Source organism: Pagrus major, chromosome 14 (assembly GCF_040436345.1).
Source record: "Pagrus major chromosome 14, Pma_NU_1.0".
In the NCBI taxonomy this organism is placed as follows: domain Eukaryota; kingdom Metazoa; phylum Chordata; class Actinopteri; order Spariformes; family Sparidae; genus Pagrus; species Pagrus major.
Window position 1 is genome coordinate 11,612,032 of NC_133228.1, and position 17,215 is coordinate 11,629,246.

Here is a 17,215-nt window from a genome sequence, read left to right on the forward strand (position 1 = left end):
AAAAGAACCACAACGTACCCCGTCTGTCTCCCTTCCCCACCCTGCTCTCTGGCTGGGCGGGCTCCAAGAAAACACAATGTTAGCTGTGATAAAATTCCCCCTGACTACATTTATTCTGACATGAAATATAAAGTTGCACTCTCTTGTGGAATGTACGAGTTAGCTTTAAAAAATGTGACTGCAACAATAGATTCACTCCCGTCCAAGCTGATGTGGTGAGTTCGACATACGTGGCTCAACCTCTCCCTCCCTATCTCCATCGCTTTTTATCTCTATCCCCCTCTCTCTTCCTGTCAGAACCAAAAGGTTTACGATGCAGGACCGGGTCATGTTTGGAGCGGTCCATTCAACCAGGGCGGGGATTGTTTGCCCATGGCTCATTCACGGAGGATGGGTGTTATTTCCTCGGCCCTTCCTGGTCTCCAGGGGGGGAGGGGCAGATGTTGAGAATGAAGAGGAGGAAGAGGAGAGAGAGAAAGAGGAACTGAAGCAGGAGAAGGGAGATCAAAAGAGAGACGACGATGAGGAGAAGGAGGAGGAGGAGGTTTGGAGAGAGTGAGAAGATGGAGGAAAATAAGAAGAACAAAGAAAGTGGAAGAGGATGAGAAGAATGAGAGGGAGGAAGCTGAAAAAGAAGGAGAAGAAAGACAGTGACACCCAGAAGAAGAGGAGAAGGAGTACGACAAGAAAAGAGGAGGTGGAGGAGGAGACAGGAGGAAAATGGCAAAAAATAACCACTTCCAAAAAAGGACATCACAGACGAAATACAAAGTCTTTTCCAAAATCAACATTGTACATCTAGCCGAGCCTTAAATAAGTCGCTTTCAACTTAAAGGAACATTTTGGGAACTGGTTTATTTGCCGTCTTGTCGAGAGTGATTGATTCTACTCTCATGCCTGTACAATAAAAAGACTACAAGCAGCACAAAAACCTGTGATAACTACCAGTTTTAGTTTTACTGGAGGTGACATGAGGGACTGTTACTCTTGGCGGGAAGCAGTGAGTTATATTAATCTTCTTATCACTCTCACATCAAAAAAGCAAATAAACGAATCCCCCCAAAATTTCGTTTTTTATTGTCTTAAGTGTTCAATATAGGTTCTTGAGCGTTTAAAAGCTCTTGGAAGTTCAAAAGGTCACAGTCTGCTCCAACAGAAGCTCCTCTCTCCCACAGAAAACACTGCTCCCGAATGCCTCGTCAGTATTATTTCCTTGAGTTTGTGACATCACACTATGTCACCATGTCACGCGCTTGCATATTTGTAATGCCTAACTGCTAGTTTGGCACGTAAGAATAAATTTAGCGCAGCTGCTCTGCTCAGGCGTGTGTGAGCTGACCAATCAGAGCAGACTGGGTATTCAAGAGGTGGGGTGGGGCCTTAAAGAGGCAGGAGCTAAAACAGAGTGGATGCTGCAGCAAGTGAGAGTACGAGAAAACTAAATCTAATAGTGACCCGAAATGAGCAGAATCTGTCTCCTTTAACCGTCTCACATACAACAGTGATGACTCACCACTGCGGTCATCCAGAACATTTCATCTACGTCCAGTGTGTAAATATTCTGCTCAGGCTAAGCCACCGCATTTAGCAGAGAGTAACAACAGCTCTCTCTTTGTAAACCATTCGTACTATCACTGTTACAAAAGGAAAACTATTTTTGGCCGAGGCAGAAACCCTCCGGTCACTGAATTGACTGGGAAAATTCCACGTCCATGAGCTCTGTTAGGGGGGAAAAACAGAACGGTCGAGACATTCCTGTGTGACCGAGTGTTTCATTGAACAGCAATGTACAGAAACATCGACGAGCAGCACGGACGCTGTGAGAAACTTAAACAGAGCAGAAAACTCTCTGTGTGTGTGTGTGTGTGTGTGTGTGCGTGTGTGTGTGTGTGTGTGCGTGTGTGTCTTCACTGAACAGTACTAAATGTGAATTGAAGCCCATTGCACAGCTCTGTGTCAACAATCATTTTCTTACAACTACAACTGAGGCTGATGTAAGACAGAACAGGGAAGGCTTGGCTGTTCTCCCTCCACACACACACACACGCACTCAGTTGCAGTTCAGAGAAGTGAATGGACCTTGTCAAGCCTTCATCACCTGATGCTGATCCAAACACACACACACACACACTCACATGTATAGCACACGCACGCCCACATTTACACGGACACACACACACCAGAAAAAAAACAGAAGACGTCTCTCACACACACTCCCTCTCTCGCACACAGACAATCTCTCTGTCCCAGCATGTAGGAAACAGCTCATGGAGACCTGGCCAGTAAACACTTATAATAGCCAGGAATTTGGCATTCCTACAGCCGTTATTATATGGCCCCACACTCTCCCTGCGCTCTCAGCGTGCTCGGTGATGGTTGAATGGAAGCCGGCCAATGAGACAACATGTGGTTTTGACTAGTCCAACCAAGAGGGGCATGTAAATATTGATTGTTTCAATATATTGGCAGAAATGGAAACAATGTAGCGATGTAATCTTTTATCAATAACAGGAGCGGCGTGTTGCCTGCCAGCTGAAATTATTGCTGCTCGGACCAAATAAACAGTCATGAACAAACTCCCGCCGAGCCGAAAATGTAAATGTCGGAGGCGCTTACAACCTTTTACTCTTTTTCGCTCTCGGTCCATTTCTCTCTCAGTCAGTCGGTCCTCGTCCCTTCTCCTCTGTCGGCTCTTCTTGTTCTACATTTTCTGCCAAATTCCATCTCCTCCATGTTAACATAAACACTGCAAAACTGCATAAATAATTCTAGCAGCAGGGGGTTTATGGAGGTTTTAGGCCATGAAACATAACAACGGCATTAACCTTCACTTCAATCAGCTATTTAGAGTGCATCTTGGGAAATGAGGCATAAAAGTCGAATAGAGGTGAAAGTGAAAGGATGCCAAGAAAGACAACGCTACACAAAGTTAAAATGTGTAGGGATCCTTACCCTGTGGTTACAAAGGACTGGGTACGAGTAAGATGCCAGTAATTCTCACAGAGAGTTATCACCTGACTCTGCAGTTACCCTCTGCTCAACGGAGCGTTTTAGCATCTTTAAGCTAATTGTTTTGGTTCTCTAGCCCCTAAACTTCGCTCTCATTAACCTTGTTTCTAGACAGAGCAGACAACTGTAAGATAAATGTCTGATAAACCCACTGCACGCTACCTGCCCAGCACCAAGTGACAGGCAGACAAAGATAGCAACTAGCTAGTAGCCCATGCTAGCATCTTTAGCACCAATTATCATCCTGCTATAAGGTAAAAAAGCGCTCAAATCACACTCCTCCTGGCTCAACTAATCACAATCCCAGGATGCTGCCCCTGCAAAGTAGTGTTGAGGGGGAACTGAGAAGGTCAGAGCTGCTAGCTTGCTAGCTCTGAGGTTGTTGTTGTTTCCTGTAGCGACAGGGATTTTTTAAAATACCCGTAGTATACATCCAGTGAGTCAGACTAGCAACTAGCTGGTGAGCATAGAATAGCATTCAGCAGCTAAAGAGCAGATATTTCCCTTAGGAGATGGTAGAGACCAAAACAGAGCTAAAAGACGGATGTAACTCAGTATTGGAGTTACATTTGCCATAAACACGACCCCAATTGAGCAATAACATTGTTCTACACTGAATATGTTAGCTGTCAACTGTTGGCTAACACGCTGCCATGTCATCTTTATAAAATGATAATACAGTGTTGTGCCTGTTGTGCTTTTAGCTCGTTCCACTGCCCCCCAGTGACTGAAAGATGATGCAGAACTGATGCAGCTACATATCAATTAATCCTGTTTATAAAGTACCACAAAGATTTAGTATATTTGACATAACTGTTTTGCAATTTCGTGTTACTTATCAGTGATATTTATGTGGATACCATCTATCTCTGATAAGCCATTGAGCCATTGAGGCAGGCCTTATTCACAGCCCAAAATAAATAGGTTGAATTTCAAATAAACATAGCACCATCCATACTTCCCACACAAGCTAGCAGGTGCTTTATTCTCAAAGTCCTGGATGAATGACTTAACCCTGAATTTCATGTCCTTCAGTACTGTAGATGATGTACACTGTTTTGCAGACTGCCAGTTCCTTTTTAAGAGAAATGCTATTTTACCTGGAGTAAAGGGCCTTGCTCATGGCTTAAGGTAAATGCTGCTCACGTATTCTTTGTGTCATAAAAAAGAGTTATCAGAGAGAAACATCTATGTATTCAGCGGTGGTCAGACCTATGTCAGCTTGTTTTTCATCAGTGATGGAGTAACTGGCTCTAATAAAACTCTTCTCACAGATACATCAAACAGGCAAGTGACCTTGGCTGGTATCTGCATCCCCATCGCCCTCATCCTTAATTGGACGGGCTGCAGAACAGATGAGGAGACTTTTTGTGAAAAGGCCCTGTAAAATACCTCCTTGGCACACTATGTATCAAGTTCTCACAATAAAACCCCTCTTTTTACTATTTTTGATTACTCCACTTGGCGTGTTACCACTCAATCAATTTGTTGAAATGAACTTTAGTTTAATCAATTTCTTCCATTGAATCAAAGAGAGTTCACAAGGCCACAGAATCTGGGAGAGAAAATTGGAAAGAGGGAGGGAGGGCATGATTGAACATTCCCACTTAAAGGTCATCACATTGCTTATCAGATTTCTTATCAACCTTCTTTTTCTTCGAGCCCGAGCTGGAGGAAGCCAATATTTGCTGAGCGATGTTTTTAAAGACCCAGAGGAGGGTCTGAGCTATTAAAGCCGGCTCCCTCCTGTTCCAACTTGGCATGAACATCAGACAACAAGCGCTTCATTACACAACACAGGCTGCTCCCTCAGCTTCACACAACCTAAGTAGTAAGATCTTAGGTGACAGCAACGTAGCCCGCTCTGTGGCAGGAAGTATAAATGAAGCCATTGTGGAGGATTGACTTTTAAAACACTTTCTTTGCAGGAGAATTAGTTAGAAAATCCTGGAGTGCTAATCTGAATGAAAGACAAATCAAATGGGTCGTACCGTTCGGCCTCCAGGCGCATCTCCTCCCGCTTCTGCCTCCTCAGTTCCCGGCGCCGCTCAAAGTCCATTTCCTCCATGATTGTGCCCTGATGGATGACATCATTGAACCAGACATGTTAATTCAGTCAATTCCAGGAAGGAAGATAGGAAAGAAAGACGGAAAGACATTCATTTAAGCGTCCGGAGAGGGCAGAACTGGTTCCTCAGTCAAACAAGGTTTATGGTTAACAAAATACTGTTGAAATCCTTCAGATTTTCATCAAATTAAAACCCGCTTTTGATGACTTCACCTTCACACACAGAGGATTCACAGGAGTAATGATTTTTGATTTAATCACATTTGTCCACAGTGCTGTGACTGTGGTGGAGAAAGGTCTGGCTGCATCAGCTATCATTCTGGTATAGGGGGAAAAACGCTCTGGGTTGTTCATATTTCTTTAGACCAGTCACCATCTTATTGGGCGGTGCTAAGCCCAGGATTTACAAATGGTGGCCCTGCAAAATAGTGTCAGAGGGGAACTTCTTTTGCAAGTGTTGAGGCAAGTTCTGGCATTAAAATGGCTAAATCCCCTCAAAAAGAACAGGCTTGTTTAGGCCTGTACAGTTAGCTACAGGTTAGGGTTAGGGTAACTTGTTTCCATAGTGACAGGGATTTTGAAAATGGTAACAGGCAGACAGCAAAAGGGTGAAGGATACCGTCGAACAGTCTACATTCATCATCTAATCGATATCAGCCTCAATGTTTATATAAACAGAACATGCAACAGAGCTTTTATTTTGAAGGTGCAACATGTAATTATTTTAGTTGAAAACATACTCCAACACTCCGCTGTTGCTCCGGGCTTCCAGTCTGGACCACTAGATGCACGGCTAACTGAGCTAAGTAGCTAATGGCAGCTCTCGTTAGCAGCAGTTAGCGGTTACTCTGGTGATATGCTGCCCTATATTTGTTTTGAGTATGAATTCGCCACGGGAAGCACAAAGCATCTCTCACCGTGGCTAACGCTAACAGCTATCGCTTAAAAAAAAAAAATCCATCCATAAAAGAAGATGGTCATTTTGAGCATGTTATCATCAGCATTTGTAATTTTGCAAAGAACAAGAATAGTTGAGTTGCTGCTCAGTAGGTCATTGGCATATTTTAACTCACTGTTGCCACACAAATCAAGCCAGGACTTGTAAAGAAGTCGATTTCTGAGTCTCATTCACAACTCTTCAATACTGATGCTTTTGAATCGACCTGACCTACAATCCCAAAGCATCAGAATTTGACAAGTTGGGAATGAGATTAAAAAAATTAACTTCCTTACAAATGGGACGTTTAAGGACTACAGCAAGTACAATCCAGCCGTCTACACGCAGCGCTGACCAGAAGCGTGAAGCCATATCTTCCTGTATACAAGTCTCAGCCTTAGCTGCTAGATCTATGCCCACAGACTTTGTGTGGAGAAACACAGGAATGTGGCAGAAACATAAAAGAAAGAAGAAGAGCAGACACAGAAAGAGGGAGGAAGGAGAAGCCAACACAGGATGTTAACTCAATCAGTTAAGAGCAACGCTCACTAAAAATACCCCGCTAGGGAACATGACTGGCTGCGCAGTGAGGAGCAAGACCACCCAGGAGCTGCTGAGCCTCCCATCGTACATCCACATATCCCCGCTAAACCGCCGGCAACATGAACCGTACACCGGAGCAGAGTGAGCAGACGCTGGTTGAGCGCTTGAGGGAAAATGACAAAGGTGCATGACAGCCCCTGGGGTACGAAGACATTTAAATACTTGAAAAGCAAAGCAGACTGTGGCAGGAAATAAGATGCTTTAAAAGTGCAGTAGGACAGAGGAAGAACTACGACTGTCATACCTTGAATAAGCCTTCAAACAATGTGTTTCCCTTCAGACCATACCAGCTTCTCACAAAGCCTCCTCCAAGCTGAGACACAATGCAACCACGTCTGCTAATAGTCTCCCACAGTCCGGCCTCAGCTGACAGAAAAAGGCAAATGCCTGTTGCTTCCCCTCCCTGCTAGTCGTCCCTCCCTCCATCCCTCAGTGACCTCCTTCCTTCTTTTCCCCTCAGTCTTACCCCCCCCTCCCCTCCTCCTCCCCCCTCCCTCCCTATCTCTACTGCTGGCTTTTCCTGTGTTGTTTACCTTCATGTCAGAGCTTCGGCTAAACTCTCTTCTAGGACATGACTCTGCACTTGAGGCCGGCTTCCTGCGCGTCACAGGCGTGTTTTATTGCCCGGGGTCAGCGAGGGCCTCGTTGCACACGGACATCTGTATATGACTATGCATGCACACAAGCATGTAGGCGCAACATTTATGTGCATTCATTCGCGCTCATAAGCATACTAATGAGCACGCGCAGATGTTCGCACGGACAGGAAACACAAAAGGAACCACGACTCCAAGACTCCTAACTCCCCCCCCTCCACTGCATCTTCTCACCCATTTGCCTCCCCCCTGTGAGCCCGTACAGTAAACACAGCCGCGTCTTTCCACACTGCAGAGACTCGGAGGAGGGAGAGATATTTTAAATACCGCAAAAATTCACTCTCTATGTTTAGATGCGCGCTTTAGTGTCATTTGTGAAACGGGGGGGGGAGTCGCTTGGATGTGGGGCTATTCATACAACCGTAATTAAGACAAAATGAGAGCAATAACTAAAACCGACAAGGCCTCCAAACATCACCAGTCTAATCACATACTTCCTAGAACCGGCGACGCCAAGGGAGACAAAGTTATTAGTAACGCAAGCACGGCAGCATTTAAATTTGGAGCCATTGTTGCAAATAATGCATGATTTATGCCGCTGAGAAGACTGTGTTTTCACTGAGTGTTCGCTTTTGTCTAAAAATGAGTCATGGATAGTTTAAAAATGTGTCGTTAGAATAAAAGGTTTGTCAACAAAATGATCAGGGAGTGGATCGCATATACGAGCGTCTACGTGAATAATAAACCTGGAGATAATGGGGAGTTTTTTCAAGCTGATATATAATGTATGAATAGAGCTGTTCAGTGAATGCAGCGCAGTCACATTGTCTTGTCTCCACATGGGAGAACAGCAGGACAGAAGAGGAAGCCTGTGGCTCGCAGACAAGGCCCTCGGTGCGACGTCGAAATGTAACTGTTGTGTATATCACTGGAGGGACCACCCACACTCTGCAAAAGCTAACAGAGGCAGAACGAGAGGAAGACGGCATTCCTTAAAGTTGAGCAACCTGGAGTCACAAGTTTGTGACATTTTCAGACTTTTTACAAGTTCAGCCCGTCTTCGCCTGTCCACTGTAAAACCCTTTTTCTTCCTCCCTTCGCTGCATCTGTCCATTTATGCCACCATTTATTCATCCATCCGTCCCGCCCTCCCTCCTTACTCTGTCTCTCTTTTCTCTCCCCTGCTCCCCCCTTTCTCTTCCCCTGTCTGCACCAACCTTCTACAATGGCTATAATGACACATTTACCAGTCAAATTACTACCTGTCGAGACTGCCAGACCCTGGCACAGAACCCAGTGTCTAAGTGCCAGCCTTTTAAGAAGCCCTAAAAGCCAAGTTGATATTATCCTGACAGCCACTGGGATTACACCACCTTATAATGCCTCTATCTTCTCACGAAGCCTCGAGTTAAAAGCACCAAAACAATGGGCCCCTATCGGCCAAATGAGGCACAAAGTAAATTCGAGCAGCAGTCTGGGAGTGAGGCTGAAGAATAAGTATGGGCCAGCAGCACATCTATTTTTGGATTTGCTGAAATGTTCCGAACGCTGGCTTAGCATTCTGCGAGACGAGAAGACTGCAGCTTTTCGGTCAGATTGGTTCCTGCGATACTCGGGGCGACTGTCCCCTCGCAACCCTTTAGACAAACACATTAATCTCCACATTATGGTTATGGAGCTATGCGAGGAATGCTCCTATTTAACCTCCGATTTTAGCAGAGGGGACTTGAAAGAGCCTCCCAATTACTCATTCACATGCCAGTCAAGAGAAAAAAAAAACCCCTCCTCCTCCTTTGGATCTTTAATGTGTGCAGCGACTGTTTTGCTTGTTGAATAAAGGGAATTAATGGGAAGATAAACAAGCAAAAACTAGCTTAGCGCGAGCTATGTGCTTGCCAGCTGTGAGGCTGGCAAATAAAAGAAACAATGGTGACTTGTTACAGCTGGTTACGAGGCTCAGTCACACACATACACCCACTGCTTCATTTTTTTTAAATGACCTTTACGACCGTAAAACAAAATCCAGTTCTTAATTGTGACATAGTCTGAAACATACTTGAATCAAACATGTTGGAACATGGCGTACTTTTGGTATTAACATGAAAATCTTACATTAATCCCTCACTGGATAGCAACGTGGAAAGACAAGACAGTAAATTATTGTCAATTGTTGACATGCTACCATGCTAGCAGCTCTGTGAGTCCAGGCAGAGCAGTGGTTTGAGCTAAATGCTCACATTGTCAGGATAACGTGTTCACAATGACAATGCTAACATGCTAATGGTAAGCAAGTATAATGTTTATGATGATCACTGTCTTATTTTAGTTTGTTAGCGTGATAAAATGTGCTAATGGAATGAGTCCTACACCTACAAATGAGTTAGCAATTTTGTTCCTTACTATTCTAACTTTAAATCAGCAACTTGTAGATTGATCAATTTATAGTAATGTGTGTATACTACAGTGTAGTAAGATGCTTAGTGTTGGTGAAGTCGAAGTCATGCAACCATGACGTAGTTTTTTTTAAGCTTAGCGCTAAACGTTAGCTTCTTTCACCTGGCGATTGCGTTTACGCTTCAAAAATCATAAAAGTGGTGTCCATCTGTGAAGATTATCTCGCTGAACAAAATGTGTAAGTATCATAAACGTGCTGGCCAAAGAGCTTATTTTCTGCAATAATCCAAAATCCACTTTTTGCAGAGGCAACCAGGCCGGTGCCAACTTCCGGGGTTGTTGTGGGTATTTGGTCACGACAAACAGTATTGGAAATTGAGTTTCTGGTCTATATACCCTTTAATTTTCATCTAAATGAAAATGTAGAATGTAAAAAGTAGGGCCATCTACCAGTGCCAACACAAACCAGTCTGTAGTTACCATATCTGTACCCCATATATAAGGAACTGTGGATTATTACAAGGCCTAAGTTTACAGTACGGACATAAAAGCAACCACAGTCATGCTACATGTACTGCTGCTCTCCTCGTGGCCTCCAGAGGACCACACTGCTCTCTGTAGAGAGGAGAGGAGTTATATGTCTCGCAGCTATAGAGTCACAGCTGTGCAGGTGTCCAGGTGAAGAGAAGTATTCCAGCAATGTGGAATGTGAAGGCTACCCTGGCACAAAGCCTGGCCTTTTCCAGTCTTTGCATCAATGGAAGAAAATATTTGGTCCACCTGCTACAGTGGTATGTTGGAGAAGTGAAGAACCAACTCGTCACATCACATTCAGCTGATACAAGCGACAGTTTAATGTGCGTTAGTAAAACATGTTGTAAGACCGTTACATAAAAATAGATACTGTCAAATTATATTGAGATAATAACCAATAGGTACGATATATTTTAGTATGTGGTCCGTTTCCTGTGAAAACAGAGTTTTCACAAGCCTCAGGATTTCAGTATTTTGACACAAGCTGTCTCCACCTATCAATACTCAGTCAGCCAGGGCTTCTAGTCAAAAGTTGAAGAGGGTGAAAATACAATCGTCTCCACATTCTGACAAATTTGAGGCTTTTATTGTGACAGCAGAATTGCCTGTCTTTAAATACTGTCATGGGTCTGCCAGACTAGCCTGACATGTGTGAATCACCTCGCTTTCACAACAGAAATGACTGCCACACAACCTCTCTGTCCGTCTCTGCTAATAGTCATCTTGGCTTAAATGGCACACTGTAGGGTTTTCTTGAATATAAAGTCAAATTCAATGTTTCTCTCACTGTTTTGAGTGTATCCTTGAGACCTAACAGAGTGGTGTAAGGGGCGGCGTCTTAGTTGGCATTGCTTTGGTTCCCTCGACAAAAAGCCTTTGGGATTTTTTAATTGGATTTTGGAATATAAGATCTGTGGCGAACACAAGATTATGATACATACACGTTTTGTTCAGCAAGATAATCTTCACAGATGAACACCAATTCTGTGACTCTCGAAGTGTAAAATAAGTCGCTAGAAGCAAAAAGCTAATGTTAGGCTACAAACAGATGACACTGCTGTCGCAACGCTTCTTCTTTGCTAGCTAGCAGTTTTCTTCTCACTAGATTTCCTTTTTTCTTCACTAGATTAACTTTTAATAACTGAAATAACATGAAACTGAAGGTTAACTGTGTCACCCATGTGCTCAGGCGAGTATATCACAAATGTATTAAATAACACTGGATAAAAGAGCAGACAAGTCCGCAAATTAGCCCCAGTGGCTAACCATTCTTAACATGTTCAATTTTTGCTATTTGTAATACAGTTTTTTAAAACCACAATATGTCTAAAACTATCTCAGAGCACGAAAACAATCAAATTTTATGAGTTATGTCCTTTCAATATGAAGTAATGGTCAGGGCAGAGAGACATGCTAATGCTAATTGCAATGTGCAATTGCAAAATTCACTGCAATGAAATCAACAAAATGTTGCTTCATAGCACCACTAGTAGTGGTCACAAAAGAACAGCCATGCTGCACATTGCTCCTGCAGTATTGCACCGAAGCACATCATTAAAGACTCCATGCTGGGAACCATTTTTCAAGTGCATGTAGGTACGTAGGAGCTAATTGATCATTGGGGAATACAACCACTAACACTGTATGTATAGCTATAGGACATTCGACTGTAAATTGTCCACTTATGGCAGAATCGGATGCTTAACTTGACAGGAGAAGAACATTTGTGCACAGGCCGAACGAGATGAGAAAACGAGAGAGACAGAGGTCTATTGGATCAGTCTAAAGCAAGTATTCTGGCAAAGCAAGAATGATCATTTTATGATGATTTTATCACGCAGATAAAGCTCCTGCAGTAAAACAGGGAAATAAAGAGAGAGAGATAGTGCATCCCTGTAGGTAGTGCACACTAACAGCTGTTTAGGCTGAGACTCTGGGGACAGTTTGAGTTGGGTAAACCTTAACGTTTTCTGCAGGGGTAAGGAGTCTCCTGAGAGAAGTGTGACGGGGCGGTTAAAATATGTGCAGCCTGTGTGTGAGGGGTGCGCGCATCACGATAAACAGTATTTAACAAACAAGACTTACATTTGTTAATGTGTTCTGCGTGTGTCTTTATGTAAACGCGTGTGGGGAAAGTGTCTGCAGATGTGTATATGAATGATTGCTCGCTCTTGTAAGCGAGTGCAAGCGCACGCTTTTACTACTGAAATACTGGAAATACGCGAGGCCGCCGCGAGTAGAGTATGTGTGTGTTTATGGTTCAGTAAAAATGTGTGTACATGTGTGATATCCATCACCACCTACAGTGCTGTGTTTGGAAAGCTGGCCTTGTGGTTGTGGTTTTTCTGTGTTATGGCTCTCCGCTCACACGTCCAGGCATCGGCAGCATTAACACGTTTACAGTCCCAGGATGCAGAGCGGCTGTGGATGAGCATTCATAAATTCACTGGAGGTTTTTTGGCGCACCGACGCCAAGAATTTCTCTCTTTCTTTCCATCTCCGCTCGTCCCTCTCTCGGCTTCATCTGTCATCTAGGATCTCTTTCTCTGGCTGACGAATACCGATACACTGGTGGACTGGTATTATTGGCCGATACTGACTATTGGTGTGTAATCCAGCAAGGGGTGAGTCTATCTGACCTAAGGCAGTAAACTAGGCTATTGTTGCTCTATTCGCTTATGCAATAAAGCAAGACTGAACAGATATATAATGACACCATCCAATCTAGAAGTAATGTGAGGGAGCGTTTTGGATTCATCACCACAGATGATAAAACTTTAACAAAGATAGGGCTGTTTCCTCACTTTGCAAAACACAGCTGCTTCACGGTAATGTTAGCTTTTCATGTTAGCATCAGGTTTCAGCTATGTTTTACTCAAACTCATTGGAGCTAATTACTGTGTTGTAGATTTGTGATGTAAAAAAAAAAGACAGCTGTTGCAAACTAGCTAGCAAACATTAATGTTACTAAAGCTAGCTAATGTTAATGTTGCTAACGCCATCTGGTTAACAATAGGGCAGTACAGGGTGCTGGGAACTAGAACTCGTGCTTCTTTTCCGCAACTACCAAGACAAACAAAACTATATAAACAAGACAAACATTTTAAAATGATTAATACATGATCATAATAATCTTTTTAAGGAAAAGAGATACTTTTATTCTGCACCTTTCTACAAGCTCTTCGACATGAAATTGAAAATGTTTATTTTCAATCTGTTGATCAGGAGTTTTATGGGCTGCAATTTTTATTTTTCTTATTACAAACTCTTTAAATGTTGTTTAAGATTGTTGTAGATACTCGTTCATTCAAATGTGCATTTTATTGTTGTGTTTTTGTCTTTTTTCCAGTAAAATGCCCACTCAATACATGTGTCTTTAACCAAATTTGAAGACTCTTTAACAGAATTGTTGGTTTGTGATGTGTTTATGCAATTTTTCTTTTAAAAATTCCCAATTATAAATATTGGTTTCAGCCTCAAAAATCCAGTATCGGTCGCCTGTACTGCAAGTTTTTTTTTTTTTTTTTTTACTCTCGCCCCTTTTCTCACTATTTCTGCTCCTCTTGGACCAAAATGCAGTAGCTTAGCCAACAGCTGCAGACTATGTGTTCAGCTATAATATGAGGAGACTCGGGGCTGGTTGGCTATGAATTAAGGTTAGTATGTGGTTTAATTTTATACGAATTACCCATGTCCAAGCCCCCGAGCTTCTTTCTCTATTTGTCTTTGTCTGCATCTGCGTGCCACAGTGTGCATTTCAACCACAATAGCTTCTGTTGTCAAAGCCGAGGTCTTCAGCTGCGACTATATATTCAAGGCAACATGAGAGGTGGCCAACTGCATCAGACCTCAGCTCAATCTCAATACCATCTGCTTTCCACTCACACTCTATCTCATCCAAAACAAATTTTTGCAAGTGTGGCTTCGGCTCGAATGGGGAAAATTTTCACCGAGCATGAGCAGGCGGTATTCATAGGCAAACCTGAGAAGCTAACACCGCAGTGGCAAGTGAAATGCGGCGGAATAACATGCTGATGGTTTTAAGGGTTGGGGCAAGAAATGGACTCAAGTCTTTGAACGCCTATGAGGACTTCAGATCCATAGTGATCAGGCACAATCCTCCCCCAAATCACCCCACAATCTCTTATGTGCTGACTTTAGCTTTCAGATAAAAGATGAACCAGCAAGGGGAAAATTTCACATGGGTGTAAGGAAAACCCTGAAGGTTAAAGATGTGAAGTTTCCATTTGGTGAAGAAAAAGGAGACTCGTGCATTCCCAGACAATGGTTCACATTCCATAACACGTCTCTGTGCCCTGTGAATCATACACACTGAGACAGACTGACTGAGGTTATCTGTTCACACACACAGCCAAGAAAATCTCAATGGAATACCTCTGATGCTTTATATTTCACAGGGTGCGAGCAGGCTACATTAAGTGCTGCTGGAGCAAACCATCCACTGAATTTATCACAGAAGCAGTGACCCGAAACAATCAGTATTCATGAGTGAAGCAACAATCGCGGCAAAAGTAGTTACTGTCGAAGTTGATATTTTAAGTTAACCATTCTGCTTCAGATCAGCCCCACAGATGTCAACAGATGTTGTCCAAATGTTGCGAAACTCTGATCGGTGCACAGAAATACATGACTTCACTTTTGTCCAGCTGAGCCAGGCCCGCTTCAAACTAATAAGAAATGGCAAGATGAAAACACGAATATAGAAATCTGTCATGCAGGAACCAACAAAAGTCATTATATTTGTGAAAATGTATGTTAATGTAGGAAAAAGAAGCAAATTCAGGATAGATGTCAAGGTCTTTAAAGGATAACTCTGGTTTATTACTTTTATTATTTGGCTTTATAGTTTTGTCCTTCGGCCATCATTGTTTATGGATTAAAACTCGCCAAGTTAAATACAGACACCTGCCAAGTTAGCGAAAATGATTTAAAAGTAAAAACAAAAACCAACTGAGAAATTATTACCCAATTAAAACCCCCAGTTTTGAGGAACAGTAGCTACAAATGACAATTACGGGGCTAAAACAAAGTGTAACACTGAGCTCCAGACTACATTTTACACTGGCTGCACTGGTGCGCCTATTTCTTCTATTTAGCTGCACCCATAAAAGTTAATTAAATTTCTTGGCACATTATGTAAATGATTTTAAACAGCAATAAAGGTGCAACTAATGAAAAAGTTTGCTGGCAGTTGACATATTTTTGGGTGCATGTGCGACCAAAATACTCAATTTTGACCCTCTGTACTTGCCATACAGTAGTCCCCCATTCACTGTTTTCCTTCGCATTGAGATTATTAGCAACATATTGGATGCGCTTTCAGTTTTACTTGCAAATACTCAGACTTTGTTGATGCCTGATACTTAAAAACTTAAGACCCTAAAAACTGAAAGTATCCTTGTGCAACTCAGCTATAACCCTCATGACACAGTCTTACTGTCTCAAACAGTATTTATACGCTCATGATAACAAATATAATTTGTTTCATTTATCTTTCCAACAGACAAATCCCTTTTGGAGAGGAAGCTGTAGTCCGATACTTTCTACACTCGTGTGCTGCGCTGATAAAAACAAATGACTCGTAATGTTGCATTCTTGGATCCTGTGTTTTATTTTCCACTGTCAGCGATAAACGTTGAGAACACTGTCATCTGTCGTATATATTTAGAGTGTGACTCACTGTTTTTTTAAATGTTTTTCTCCTCTCCCGATCCCACACATGGACGCAAGTTTCATACTGCTCGTCACAGCATTAGATCTGAAGGTATAATAACCTTTTTCCCATCTGTGGAGACACAGCTGAAAACACCTGCGCTTCAGCGGCTGGCGTTCTCCTCCAGGCTGAGGGTGTGTTTATGTGTCCTTAAACCTCATGCCTGAAGCTAAGTCACACTTGAATTGCAATAAAAACATAACCCCAACACGCCATATCCATCATCGGCATGTCACAGCTTTTGGAGAGCAGGTTCTAGCACACAGATGCTCCGTTTTAGCTGCAAACACGTCTTCATTCTCATTTTTCGAAGAGATCTAACTAAATCCAGCTTCAGCAGGTTTCACATTCCCACTTGAAGCCCTTCAAAGCTAACCACTGAATTGAGATGATAAATTCTTATTTGACAGCTGCTGATCCAATTTACCAAATTAAATAACTGCCGGAGAGGAGTTGATGTAGCAGTTGGCTGAAAAAGAAGGGTTATAAAACACTGTCTTTCTCTTAAATGTTGGGTTTTTAAGAGGGACATTTGCATTAGAAGCTGGATTCTTGTTGCCCAAATCATAAATAATACTGTATAAAAAGGCAACTTCTTTGTGAAACGGCCAACACGATTCCTCTCTCCAGTCTTTGACTTTTTAAAAGGCTCGTGTCCCTTTTAAAAAGTGCACTTTCAGATGCTACACCCACAATCAGGCAGAATTGGAGAAAAGGCATTCCAAAAAGTACAAATCCCACACAAAATAGGGATGTTTGTACGGCATCAAAAGGCTACTGCTCACTGGCGGTGCTCCATATGACCAAATATGGAAGGAAAAAATGCTGCCTTTTCCCGTAACCAAACTGGGAAAAAGAGAAAAAAAAAAAGGAGGGGGGGGGGGGGGGGGGGGGAGGTTTTCTTGCATGCTGTGTGCACAGCGAGATAGAGCTCTCACACTCACTACACAGTGGCCACAGAGTTGGCTCCCTCTCAAAACAGCATGACTGATGGTGATGTTGGACCTGCCGTGACATCTCGGCAGAAACGCGCGCACAAACGCGCACACCTGCACGACTCAGGAGTCATGAAAGAGAGGCACACCGATTCCTTTCACTGCGCTGACATTTCATTTTTAAACACACACAAAAGCTTTCTTCACTTTCACATATGAGCTCCATGCCGGAGTCTCAGCAGTGCACTTTGAATCGGAGCCCCCCTGGAAGGGAACATTCCTCTTGGTGAAAAAGCAGCCGTCTCAAACGCCACAGTCCTAGTGCTCGAGTTAGAAACGGTTTGTTTATCTGGCCCACGCCCCCCCTCCTCCCCGCTATATGGACTGGCTCTGACATTCTCCTGC

At 43.0% G+C, this 17,215-nt stretch overlaps 1 protein-coding gene across 9 annotated transcripts in view; it reads right to left on the minus strand.

Moving 5' to 3' along the window:
• Positions 1–17,215, minus strand: part of cald1a (caldesmon 1a) — a 59,486-nt gene that overhangs the window by 25,400 nt on the left and 16,871 nt on the right. For 8 of the 9 annotated variants that reach the window (XR_012180059.1, XM_073480475.1, XM_073480476.1 and 5 more), the window contains exon 2: positions 5,001–5,086. Coding sequence is in view for 8 of the 9 variants with exons in the window: in XM_073480478.1 (XP_073336579.1) it covers positions 5,001–5,086 (86 nt within the window). In the remaining variant the exon portion in view is untranslated. Of the gene's footprint in view, positions 1–5,000; positions 5,087–6,861; positions 6,970–17,215 lie in introns of those variants that run through there. The other variant, XM_073480474.1, reaches the window with a different exon arrangement.